This window comes from Seriola lalandi, unplaced genomic scaffold, assembly GCF_002814215.2.
Source record: "Seriola lalandi dorsalis isolate HSWRI2012SDOR001 ecotype SW California unplaced genomic scaffold, Sedor1 jcf7180002054682, whole genome shotgun sequence".
Lineage (NCBI taxonomy): Eukaryota > Metazoa > Chordata > Actinopteri > Carangiformes > Carangidae > Seriola > Seriola lalandi.
Window position 1 is genome coordinate 96,489 of NW_019525235.1, and position 12,129 is coordinate 108,617.

The following is a 12,129-nucleotide window of genomic DNA, read 5'->3' on the forward strand; positions in this document are numbered from 1 at the left end:
CCAGGTAATATTTGCTGACTTAACTCAGGTGCCAAATGTAGATTTAGAGTGTAGACTTAACTGTTATTATTTAAGTTATGGTTTTCTGATATTTCTGCTTTTGAATACCAAAATTCACCTTTTAATCCAAAGTGAGCAACAAAACAAATTATTTTAAGTGCTGAAATGTTGCAACAGATTTTTTGATACTCTCAAGATGATCACAAATACTAGATAATAAAATTGTTCATGGAGAAATATATTTTGTGTTGTATTGTCTCTAATTGGGTTTATTAGCAAATGTTTGTCTTGTGTTTAAGAGAGAATAAGCATTTTTATTGAAAAGTTAAAAAGTGCACCCTGACTGATACTGGATTTTTGAAAACAATACTGAAATCAGGTTTTAAAAATCCAGTAACAACATATTGGCCAATATATTTAAAATTTATTTATTTTTAACATAAATACATAATCATATATACGTACTGTCAAACACAAAGAAAGCCTTGACACTAACATCTACAGCCACCAGCGAAGAGTCTGGTTCGATGGCGTGGCCTGAAATGATGGGGAGGCCAAACTTAGCAGATAAAGTTATTGAAACTGTTTCATTTTGATAGGAAATATATATTCAATGGCCAATCTTACCAGCTAATGGTAATAACATTTTTTATTTTACCTAAACATTGGATTTGTGGTGGCCAAAGTTTGCAGCTAATGTTATTGAAAATATATTTTACTTAAATATTATGATTGATAGCCAATTTAGCAGCTGAGGTTACTGACATTTTACACATTTTAGACTCATTATGCTGTCATAATTTTAATGTTTAACTTTTTAGAGGGCAAAGTTGACAGGTAAAGTCACTGTCACTGTTTAATTTCACATCATTATTAAATCTGATGGCCAGAATTAGCAGCTAATTCACTTAATATTAACATACCATAAAATGCTTCCCACCATGTGTCTCGTGAATCCCAGAACGCAAGATGGATCCAGACAGTTTGACCATGGCCGAGCAGGACAATTAACAAACGAGCAGTTATGGCAAAACACCTTTGACCCAGCATGAGCAACCCAACAGTGTGTCTACAGAAAGAACCATCGCTGTGTTGAAATGTTCCACTTGTGCAGTACATACATACAGGCAGGGGAAAATCTAAAACGTCAGAAGTAAACGTTAACAGTCACCAGTGGGTTAGTGGGATGTGTTTAACCCTGAGACTCCCAAGCAAACATGGCAAGTTTAATTCCAGGTTGAGCCTATATTGAGCCTTGCCATTTCCTCATAGATTACTAACGTTTTCAAGAAATCAATCATTTGTTAAACACTGAACAATGACTGCCTTATACCATTTTTGTTGAAAAGGGGATAAATGTCATTAAATGAAAGAGGGAGTCGCTGCTACAGTTGACTGTGATCGACTTACAATGGACAAAGAATCAATTTGTTGCAACAACTTGAACTTAATGAATGTAGTAATTTTTCATCCGTTAATCCAGCTATGTTATGTTAAAACATCAGGGTCCAGGTTCTTAAATAGGTTGTTAACAATTATACAATTAAGCATTGTAATGAGCTGCTGGAATGTACTGCACTGGAAAAAGTGGATATGATTTGCTTACTTTGACCAGTATGATTGTGAAACTGGTATTAAATGTCTATGTGGTATCAAAAAGGTCTTAAGAAGTTTTGAATTTTTGAACTTTCTGAAGTTTCTTAAGGTGATTGTGAGTTATATGCCAGCAGGAAAAGATTCAGGCTGGTGTTATTCAAATCCCATGAAAAGACTGAAGTCAACACTGTTTTGTTTGTCCCTGAAAAAGCCCCTTAAACTCCTCTGATATGATCTATGATATGAGTCTTATTTTGTCTACCCCCTGTGGTGTCTCCGTTATATCTCCACGTCAAAGTGTGGCCTCTCTTCTCTTTCCTCTCCCTCTGTCTCTCTCCTGTACAGCGGCCCTGCTGAGGCGACAGCCATGATTGCATTGAGGCGTGTCAGAGAGACAGAGCGCTGCTTCAGCCTCGGTGGGGGGACCGGCTCATCGGTGGGTGGGTCTGGAAGGTGGCAGTACCTCTGGCCGTCCTCATCATACTGATACAGGCGAATGACGCGGCTGCGGCGGGCCGGACAAGGTGGGGAGGACCGTGCTTCTCCTCCTCCACCTCCCATGATGCCATTTTTCACTGCGTCCTCCTCTTTATTACTGCCAGTCTCCTCGTCTTCTGTTTCTGAAGATGATGGTTGAGAATTGTCTTCCTCCCACTTCTCTCCATCATCTCCCTCTTTCTCCTCTTCCCATCCTACCTCCTCTTCCTTCCTCTCATCTCTCCCTTTTTCCTTGTTATCTCCTGCCTCGTCCTCACTTCTCCTCTCCTCTTCATCCTCCCAGCTCCTATTCTCCTTCTCGCCTGCCTCCTCCTCTCTCCATTCCTTATTTTCTTCCCTGCTCTCTCTTCCATATTTCTCCTCACCATCCTCACTATACTTGTCTTCATCTGTTTCAGTCCGACTCCTTCCACCTTCTCCTGATAGATACAAACAACTGAACTCCACCTCCACCTCCTCCGCCTCCCCTTCACAACCTTTACTCTTTTCCTCCAGACTTCTTCCTCCATCCTCCTCCTCCAACCTTCTCTCCTCCTCTTTCATGTAGTCACATCCCTCCAGATATGCAGGGGTTTCCTGATGCTCCTCTCGTTTGTGCCTGAAGCTTCTCTGAGGTTTGGCAGGGGGAGATGAGGTTGTTGACGAAATTGTCGTCTCCATGGTTATGTTGTCCCGCACCTGTCCCATCTCAAAGGCCCTGTTGTCGTACATGGGTGGCGTGGTTGTCATGGTGACCTCAGAGCCATGATTCAATGTGTCAGTTCGGCATCGTTGTACCCTTGTAGTGACTGCCCCTAAACACCTGAGGGGAAATGAGTAGGTGGGAATTTGTAATTACTATTTCTTACATTCAAGATATCTGCTTTATCATTTTGATCATTTCTAACAGAAATATGAATTGACTTTTTTGTGGTTATAATACTTTAATACATTAATATCTGGTTCCTTTGAAAATATTTTATTGGAAGTGAATGTAAAACTAGCCATATCATTGTTTAAAGCTACACTTGACCACTAATGTATCTTCACTCTGGCCAGTAGAGAAGAAAAGTGTTTTTTGTACTGAGATACTAAAGATTTCAATCTGATGGCCATTTCATGCATGTGCATGAATGAATGATGAATAAATATGGGTAAATGTTTGTGCACCCCCAGGCAAATTATATAGTGAAGTGAAAACACTGAAAAACTTCTCCCTGTCTGTTTTCTGCATGGGTTGTATTAACTTCTTTTCACTTCAAAAAGCAATAAAATATGTAATGTGCCCAAACTTTTGCATCCAACTGTAACATTTCTGTCTTCAGAAATGCTTTCTCGTTTGTACTTTCTGTTTTCTTCCTCTCGTTCTTTTTGGTTTGGTCTTTGGTTTGCGACATTAACAACATGTTACTGGCAGGGCTGGTAAACATGTACATGGCCATTCAAGCAATTATTAAACAGTTCCCTCTTGCTCAATCCAGTGCTGCGAATGTGCAACATTGTCTGGTGGGAGAACCATGCAGTGAAAATCCATAATATCACAATCACCACACCAGTATATCATAATCTAGTATGTTTAGACATGCATCGATTTGTTTTAGATGCAAGAAGTCAAAAATAACCATACCAGTGGTGGAGCCTATTTACTAGAAACACGTGTATACACAGCTCCCATATTTGCAAGTTCTCCTGCTGCTGTGATTTGAACTTTCTCCTGTTTTAGGCATCCAGTGGCTCACATTTGTTTCAGCTCAATATGAAAATTAAATCAATAAGCAGACTTTTTAAATGTGTTTGAGTTATGTAATAAATCATAGTAAACATCAAAACACAAGTCTGCATTAATTTTGTCACAGTAACTATACCTAATCATTATGAAGCAATGCAGTGCAGCTGTTTCAAATTAGTCTGAAGCTACAGTGCATTACCACACACAGATAATGTAACATGGTCAAACATTATGATGCTCACTGTGATAAATTTCACCAGTCAACCAAGTTTTAAGAGTTTGCTTTCAAAAGTCTTGATTGTCATCCTATTAGAAATGAATGGAAACCAGTGGCTGCTTTGAACGGTAGTGATAATACATCCCCATATCTAAAACTGCTGAGCAAGCATTAGAGCATGGTCAGCAAAGATATAAAGTGGTATTTTTAGAGGAACGTATCCTCTCAAACTGACCATACTTTCTTTCAGTCAATAATGTACAAAATTATCAAATTACTTAATTTCCTGGTAAGTTCAAAGTGGAAAAATCTAAAGATTTTGAACACTCCCCCAACAGCATTATTTAACCATTCACCTCCATTTTCTTTACATTATTCCTCAGTCTGTCAAATTGGATTAAATGGATTAAAGTCCTTGTGAAACTTTGATGACTAATAGGACATCCTGTTTTGAGCATTTAATGACAAAACATCTGCCAAATAATTGAACAAAATTATTGTCAAATAAGGAATATGATCCCAGTATGAACAAAAACTGGGGTGTAAGGGCCCTAAACGCACCTGAGAACATGAGCTCTGCTCAGAGCTCCAGTGCTGAAGCCCAGCACAAACGTCAGCAGCACTGATGCTGCCACAGCTCCTGCAAACTGCCCATCTGAAACTCCTGCCTGCTTCTCCTTCCCAGGCCCGACATTCCTCCTGAACCTGACGGTATCACAGCTGCTGCGTTGCTCATATTTGCCACGGTCTTGGTTCTTGTTAAAACCAACATGGAGCTCATATGGCCACAGTGTAGTTCCCTCTGTGTGCTGCAGGAGGCAGTAGTACAGGCCGCTGTGAAGACTGCTGCTGTTGGGGACCACCAGGCTCCCATCATGGTGCATAAAGACAGGGTCCAGTTTACTGTGGAAACCTGGGGTTTGGAGGTCTCCAAAGGGGGTGTGCCAGTACTGGACCACACCTACAAATGAGAGGAGGAGCAATTACACGTGAGACGAGTGTGACAGCCATGCAGAAACTGAAATTAAAGGATAAATCTGGTGATATTCTACATTTTTCATGTTTGTGCCTCACATGCTCTGTGGCCACCAACATGTCAAAGTTGGCGGTACGTTCATGTGTTGACTTTTGAAAGCTTTTGTTTGTGACAGCCACCATAAATGTTCAAATACTGTCAAAGGTCAAAGCATGTCATGCTATCCTAATTCATACAGCTGCCATTTTTTTTATTTTTATTATTATTATTGACAATAGGAATTTGAAAAACATCCTCTTGGACAATCATACACTGGAACAGAGGACAGCTTTCCTAAAGCAGTATTAATACTGAGTGGATTACTTAAATAGATAAAGTACATTTCATTAAATTGCTCAGGTGTGGAGGCAGGACTCACTCTGTACTGTTTTCTCTGTTTGTGTTCATTCACTTTACTGACCTGCATTCTTTCTGTCTCCACAGTTTAAAGTCAGCTCTACCTCTGGATGACCTTTGACCCTGCAGGTTGGTGCAATGGTCAGTGTGCTCTGTCCAGTAGCTGCTCTTTGTGGATTTGCTGAGCCAGCCAGTAGAGCAGTTAAAGTTAACCACCTGGTTAACATTTTGAACCTGCAGAGGAAATAAGAGTCAGATGTCTTTTTATGGTTGAAGTGCAGTAAATGGCAAGAGTCTGTGACAGTTGGATTCACAGCAGGACTACAGGTAACAACAGATTTTAAAAAACTGTTGTATTTAAAACTACACGAATCAATATTCTTATAATGACAATGAAATAAATGAATATGCGTTCTCTGCTCATATCAGCATCATCCAGGGGGACAGATGTTTCCAAGCTCTGATTAAAAACCCTCTGTACACGACCTGCTCTAAACAGCACAGAGACAACATTAGAGGCTAACAGTTAAAGAGCAAGATATTTTTCCCACTGGAGACCAAACAGAGGTAAAGAGTGAATATTGGACCTAAATTCATCATTTGAACATAAACACGACTCCAAATGAATGCTGCTGTTTGCTCTGTGTATGCTGGATGTGTAAATAGACTATTGTTAGCTAACATGTTTGCCATAACAACTCTATATATACCATACCATATTATTAACCATATTATAAAAGATGTTGCTATTTCAGATCATTAATCTGGCCGTAGCAAAAAAAAAAATCAACTCATGCAGCTTTAAGTGTAATAAGTGACCATAAGATAACGTAAAAGAATCTGACTGATTCTGCCAATTGGGAGGGATTGAATCTGTCAATTTATATAAAAATATATTTTCAAAATTTCAAAATCACTAAATTTGCTATAAAGGATTTTGAGTTTCACAAGCCATGCTCACACAGAACAGCATCCTATGTATAGAAGGCAGTGTAATGCTTTACATAGATAAATAAGAAAATATTGGCCTTTCAGCAAATGTGTCAGTTTTGTTTTCATCCTGTCATTTGATGTTTTTGAGTGAGTAGGTGAATTGGTTCACAGTGCAGCTCTGGGAACAAAAACAAAACCACTAAAAAACTTCACAGTACAATATAATGAGTGATCTGTCGTAAAAAAACGTGATGGTACATACAGTATATAAGTTTTAAAGATGAAGCTGAGAATCTGTCATACTCTATGTACAGCCTATGTACAGAGTCCGATATTTACCTGTAACAGCTTGAATAATTTCTTCTAAATGCAGCCTGGTTATCCTTTTTTGGTGCGTGAACACACACTGATGGACATGTTGGTGTTACATTCTCCTCTCGAAAAGTGTAAAGTGCAGTTCCTCACATGACACTGTGGATGTCTTCTGTTCTGATGATGTTAAAGATTAATAGCATCACAGAGACAAGAGGCATTACTTCATAAAGTCACCTGCTTTCTGTACAACAGTAGTTCTCAACCGTTTCAGCTACAGGTTCAGTAGACATGTCACTGCCACTAGATGTTGCACTACACCAGCAATATGACCAAAGCAAATACTTGGCCCCCCCACCCATGTTCTCAGTCAGCTGGGTGTTAAAACACAAGAAGCAAAACTGAATGAGGTTAACCTTAACAGAGGGTGTATGTGCCTTCAGTCACCGTAGACTTTTGCACTAGAGACTTGAACTCTGGGAGCACGAGGGCCAATGAGAGAGCTAACAAAAGTCAATCCAGCCACAACCATTAACCCAGTTAGCATCACCACGATAGCTAGTGATATCAATAATTGCTGAACAAATTCAAGACAGGGGTTACAGCAAGTTAGCTAACATTATAATAACAGACATGTAATATTATGAACATGTCACGTTACTTAGATATCAAGAAGAAGAAGAAAAGCCAGTTCCAAGCTGGTAAAAACTTTATGGCTGTCTTAACAGGCCAGATTCGAATTTCAACCAGTAGTCCCAGTGGCCAGTCCGTCTGTGCTCTGGTCTAACCTCTTTCTTTGTGAAGGCCTTTTTAGACAAAATGAGTTTTCTTCACTTGAGGAAAATTCCTGAGGGTCTTTTCACCTGAAGCCTAGCGCACAGTGTCACCTCACCTGTGAGCGGTGCCTGTGTGCAGACGTAGGTTAGTGATTTAACAGGGAGGGACTCACATGCACTAACATGCAACATGCACTAACATGCATGCTGGATACCAAAACAGAGAAGCTCAAATTTCAACACATGGGGCGTAAATTCATTCTCTCCTCAGGATGCCATTACTATATTTTTGCATAGAACCATTGTTTGCTGATATATTATTGTTTAAAATCTCATTTATAGAACGCTTAAGAATAAAGTAAAACCCTGTGGACAGTAAAGCTGAGTTTGGACAGCTTGATCACATACAGTAAATATGCCCCTGTGTTCTTATGTTAAAGCACCAGTAAGTAAAATATATGATTCAATTAATACATTTTGAAATTCTCAGTTGAATTCATTATTATAAAATGGCATTTTATGATCTTTATTTATATAATAATATTACAGTGTATAGAGTTTTATTGGTGTTTATGTCCATGTGGTTGGCTGAAAGATGGAGTGGCAGGGATTAGTAAAAATTACATTATAAAGTGTCATTCTGGAAAATGCCATTATGAAATAAAACAGACTTTTGAAAAGGGGCACTTTGAAATAAAGTCAACATTTAGATTTCACAACTCTTTGCTTCATTTATGTATTATAGTTGATTAATATGGTTATTTCATAGTGTGGTGTTTATTTAGTCAAAATTGAAAACTTTGGGCCTCCATAGATATTATGAACATTTTATAACATGAGGTTATAATATTCTGTGGTACAAAAAACCAGGTGAGTTTGCAAACGCTCAAGTTGAATCCTTGGTGGTCTGCTCTTTGAAGCATTTTGAGGCAGATGGTTTGAGCGGTGTAACAGAAGGTCCAGCAGGGGGCAGTACCTCTCTAGTGTGAGCTCCTGCTCCGAGGTTGCAGGAAAGGAGAAGAAGACGGGACGGGGCGGTCTTGTTGTTGTCGGTCGTCGTCCGCAGCACTTGTGCTGTGAAAATGCGCATCGAAAAGTGTTATTTCTGCTCCGGTCCGGTGTACCCTGGACATGGGGTGATGTTTGTACGGAACGACTGTAAGGTATGGTGCTGTCTTGCTGTTTAATTAATCATGTTACTTTTAACAGTAGCTCATGTTTGACTGTCAGTGTCGGCTCGTTAGCTAGGAGGCTAACATAACGTGCTGGATTCACTCACGTGGGTCGACAGAGGGTTTTAGGAGCTGACAGACAATAAATAACTCAGTGGTAAACCGGATTTACAATGTGGGATTGAAGGATATAACTTAAACTTAATCATTTATGATATGTTAGACCCACCGTTTTTTAACAGAGCTAATAAGAATGAAGGACATAAAGCAGCAGGGCCTAGGTTTTGGTTGATGGGGTGATTTCGCCCCCTGAAGGCTTGATGTGAAAACAACTTGGAAGAATACCCTGGTGGCAAATCATAAACAGTAAACTCAAAATATCATATTGTCCTTTCTAAGCGTTTAAACATTTGTTGAGATTGTGCCAGCGCCATTTTTATCCCATGCTTCAATTTTTTATGCGTGGTGGTTTTAATAGCTGTCAGACACACAGTGATGTACATTTACTTAAGCACCGTACTTAAGTACAATTTGGAGGTACTTAACCTCAGTATTTCCAATTTCTGGTACTTAAAATTCTACCCCACTACATTTTTGATTATTAATTCAAAATACGAACAACGAAGATATTATTTTGTATAGTTATTAAGTTACTCCACAGTATCTGAAGTCATTAAAATGATCCCTGCTTTCACTAGATGGAACTGTGCCGTACACATTAATATACACATTAATTATCCTCCAATAATATAACATATATTTTTGAAATTGGTCATTCGGCATTGTATTTACTTTTACCACTTAAAGTATATTTTTATGCTGATACCTGAGAGTGAGTACCACCGCTGACACAGTTATAACAAAGGCAAAACACAAGGGTAGTAGTATTATATTGTATTTTATTGTGTTGTAAAACATAAGTTGTCTTTTCTTCAACTTCTATGGTGTTACTCAAAAATGAGCTGTGGTATAAATATGACATCCTGAAGAGAGTTTTGAGGCTGATACTCAATTTGAGACTTTTGAGGATACTAGTGAGACCTTTTACAGTTGAAAAACAAACTTTCTCTCAGTGCTCTCTAGACAAGGCAATGTCATTTTTAAACTACCTCAAACATGCCATTGGTCTTTCTTTAGTTTCTTGTGACTTATCCGACAACATGAATGCCAGTACTGGTGTGTCTGTGATGAGCTCATATGTGCTGATGTACCGGCCAACATGAATAAATATGTATAAAGAGAGAGTTTGTTATTTTAGACGAATGTAAAGGCAAATCCTTAACGCTGAATGTCTCTAGTTTGTAACTCACTATTGTAGAATTTTGTAATTTCACAATCCAAAATCATCCAAAGTTTTACCTGTTTATATCAATTCAAACTCCTGTGTTTTCTAATGGAGTTGAATTGTTAATTATTTGCTTTTCTGTCTCTTTTGAATAAATGTAGTCATTCAGATTCTGCAGATCAAAATGCCACAAGAACTTCAAGAAGAAGCGTAACCCAAGAAAAACCAGATGGACCAAAGCATTCAGAAAGGCATCAGGAAAGGAGTTGACAGTGGTGAGTTGATTATCTATAAGGCACTATAGACTATGTGTATATACCGTCACCTCGGTGACATTGATTTGTTTTACTGTTACTTATCCACAAAATATATTGTCTTACAGGATAACGCTTTGGAGTTTGAGAAACGCAGAAATACACCTGTTAAATATAACAGGGATCTGTGGGACAAGACAGGTAACAAATAAATTTATGTCTCGGAAGTATTTTTTGTAAAACATGGTTATTTGTTTTTGAGCAGTTAATTTATGTTTCACTTTTATCTTCTACAGTGGAAGCAATGAAGAGGGTGGAGGAAATAAAACAGAAACGACAGGCAAGATTTATCATGAACAGGTGAGCAGTTTATTTTGTGTAAATGCTTAAGGGCAATTTTTTTTAGTTCAGCTACTTTGTGGTAAATATATTTTTTTAATTCAGGTATTTACAGGAACTTTTTTTCACTGTTGTACTTAACTGTTTTTTGTCTCCACTTCCTAGATTAAAGAAGGGCAAACAGTTGGAGAAAGAAGAGGCCATCAACGAAGTGAAGAAAAATATTCACCTTATCAAAGCACCACATGCAGGTAAAGAGTTATCAGAATCACTAGTTGGCCAAGCTAGATACAAGAATCCTGTAATTATGTACAAGAAATTAAATTCTGTGACATTGATTTTAATACACAGATACCTGAGGGTGTGCACAATGTACAGCACCATTCGAATGTTGAGAATATTAAAAACAAAAACAAATTGGAAAAATTTTCAGTTCTGCATAATGATTGTCTTAAAGACAAGTCTGTGATTTCAGCATTGTTTAAATTGTGTCTTTTTTTGCGTTACAGGAAAGGCCAAACAAATGGAAGACAAAATGGTGCAAAAGTTACAAGAGGACGTCGACATGGGGGATGAGGATAATTAATCTCATGCCCAAGGGGTTCTTTTGGTGGCGTGAAAGTGGAGAGGAAGTTGACCTTGTATTATATTGTACTTTTGTTATTTCCAAATGGCCGGTGATGGATACAGTAATGCATTGAGTTTTTAACTGATATAAAAGGACAGAAAATATTTACCTAACAAAGATCTGCCTCTAAAGCAGCAGCAATTTACCACGTCTCCCAGTCATTTTTTTTCCTGTGTGGTAGTTGGGACTCAGTCCTTTTGCATAGTTTTAAGTTTAGTTTAACAGAAATGCAGAAAATGCTAGGAGGTAACCAATGAGAAAAAAACATTTTTTGGGAATTGCTTTTCTTCTGTTTCTTATTTTTTTGTGACATTATACATATATATGGCTAAATTAAAACATAAGTTGATGCCAAAATGAATGGTGGATTGAATATTTGTAAGAAACAATACGCCGTTTTACTTTTGTGTTAATTTGGATTTTTGCTGATAAAACCTTAATCTCTGATGGTTGTGTTGGCATGAAGAACATAATGGCAGAAGGGAAGGTTATATTGTATAATGCAAGCACATCCAGTGTGTAACCTATGGTGTAAGTGTAGTGCATTATATGCCATAAGCAAAAACAACTGTTAGGCTATGTTCATGATTTCCACATTTGTCATCCAACCACAATTTAAGTAATGAAGTTATTTGTATCTTAAATTAGCAATAACAGACAAAAAATTTGCACCCCCCAAAAATAAAGATACAATTATAAGATTGTTTACCATTTTACTTCTTTTACTATTTTATACCAGTACTTGTATAACAGGTATAAAATTTACAAAGATTATAAAAGAATAAGGTCTCTGGGGTTTTTTTCACCAGTTTTTATCCAGAAATATGGAGCTTTAACTAATGTTGTGAAAAGCTATTCTGATGGCTTTGTTATTACCTATGACAGCAAATTGGCTAACTGAATCTTGATATGCAACACAGTTGAGAAATACTATGAAAAATAACAAAAGCATAATCTTTTGTCTTCTTTTTTAACAAATTAATCATTGAATAATTTCGATTATAATTAAAGATTTGGCTGAAGCAATAATGAGTCTCTG

The 12,129-nt window shown here is 37.8% G+C and overlaps 2 protein-coding genes across 2 annotated transcripts; one reads left to right on the plus strand and one right to left on the minus strand.

Annotated features, from left to right (window-relative positions):
• Nucleotides 1–416: 416 nt before the first annotated feature.
• On the minus strand, nt 417–6,753 carry LOC111666934 (uncharacterized). Its single transcript, XM_023422461.2, has 4 exons — nt 6,664–6,753; nt 5,456–5,625; nt 4,581–4,980; nt 417–2,896 (listed from the first exon to the last, which is right to left on the minus strand). Exons 2-4 carry the CDS (start codon nt 5,616–5,618, stop codon nt 1,876–1,878), a joined length of 1,584 nt encoding a protein of 527 aa, XP_023278229.1. The 5' UTR covers nt 5,619–5,625; nt 6,664–6,753; the 3' UTR covers nt 417–1,875.
• A 1,679-nt stretch (nt 6,754–8,432) lies between these two features.
• On the plus strand, nt 8,433–11,789 carry rsl24d1 (ribosomal L24 domain containing 1). The gene is made up of 6 exons (XM_023422378.2): nt 8,433–8,575; nt 10,031–10,144; nt 10,252–10,324; nt 10,420–10,483; nt 10,628–10,713; nt 10,972–11,789. Exons 1-6 carry the CDS (start codon nt 8,495–8,497, stop codon nt 11,046–11,048), a joined length of 495 nt encoding a protein of 164 aa, XP_023278146.1. The 5' UTR covers nt 8,433–8,494; the 3' UTR covers nt 11,049–11,789.
• Nucleotides 11,790–12,129: the final 340 nt, after the last annotated feature.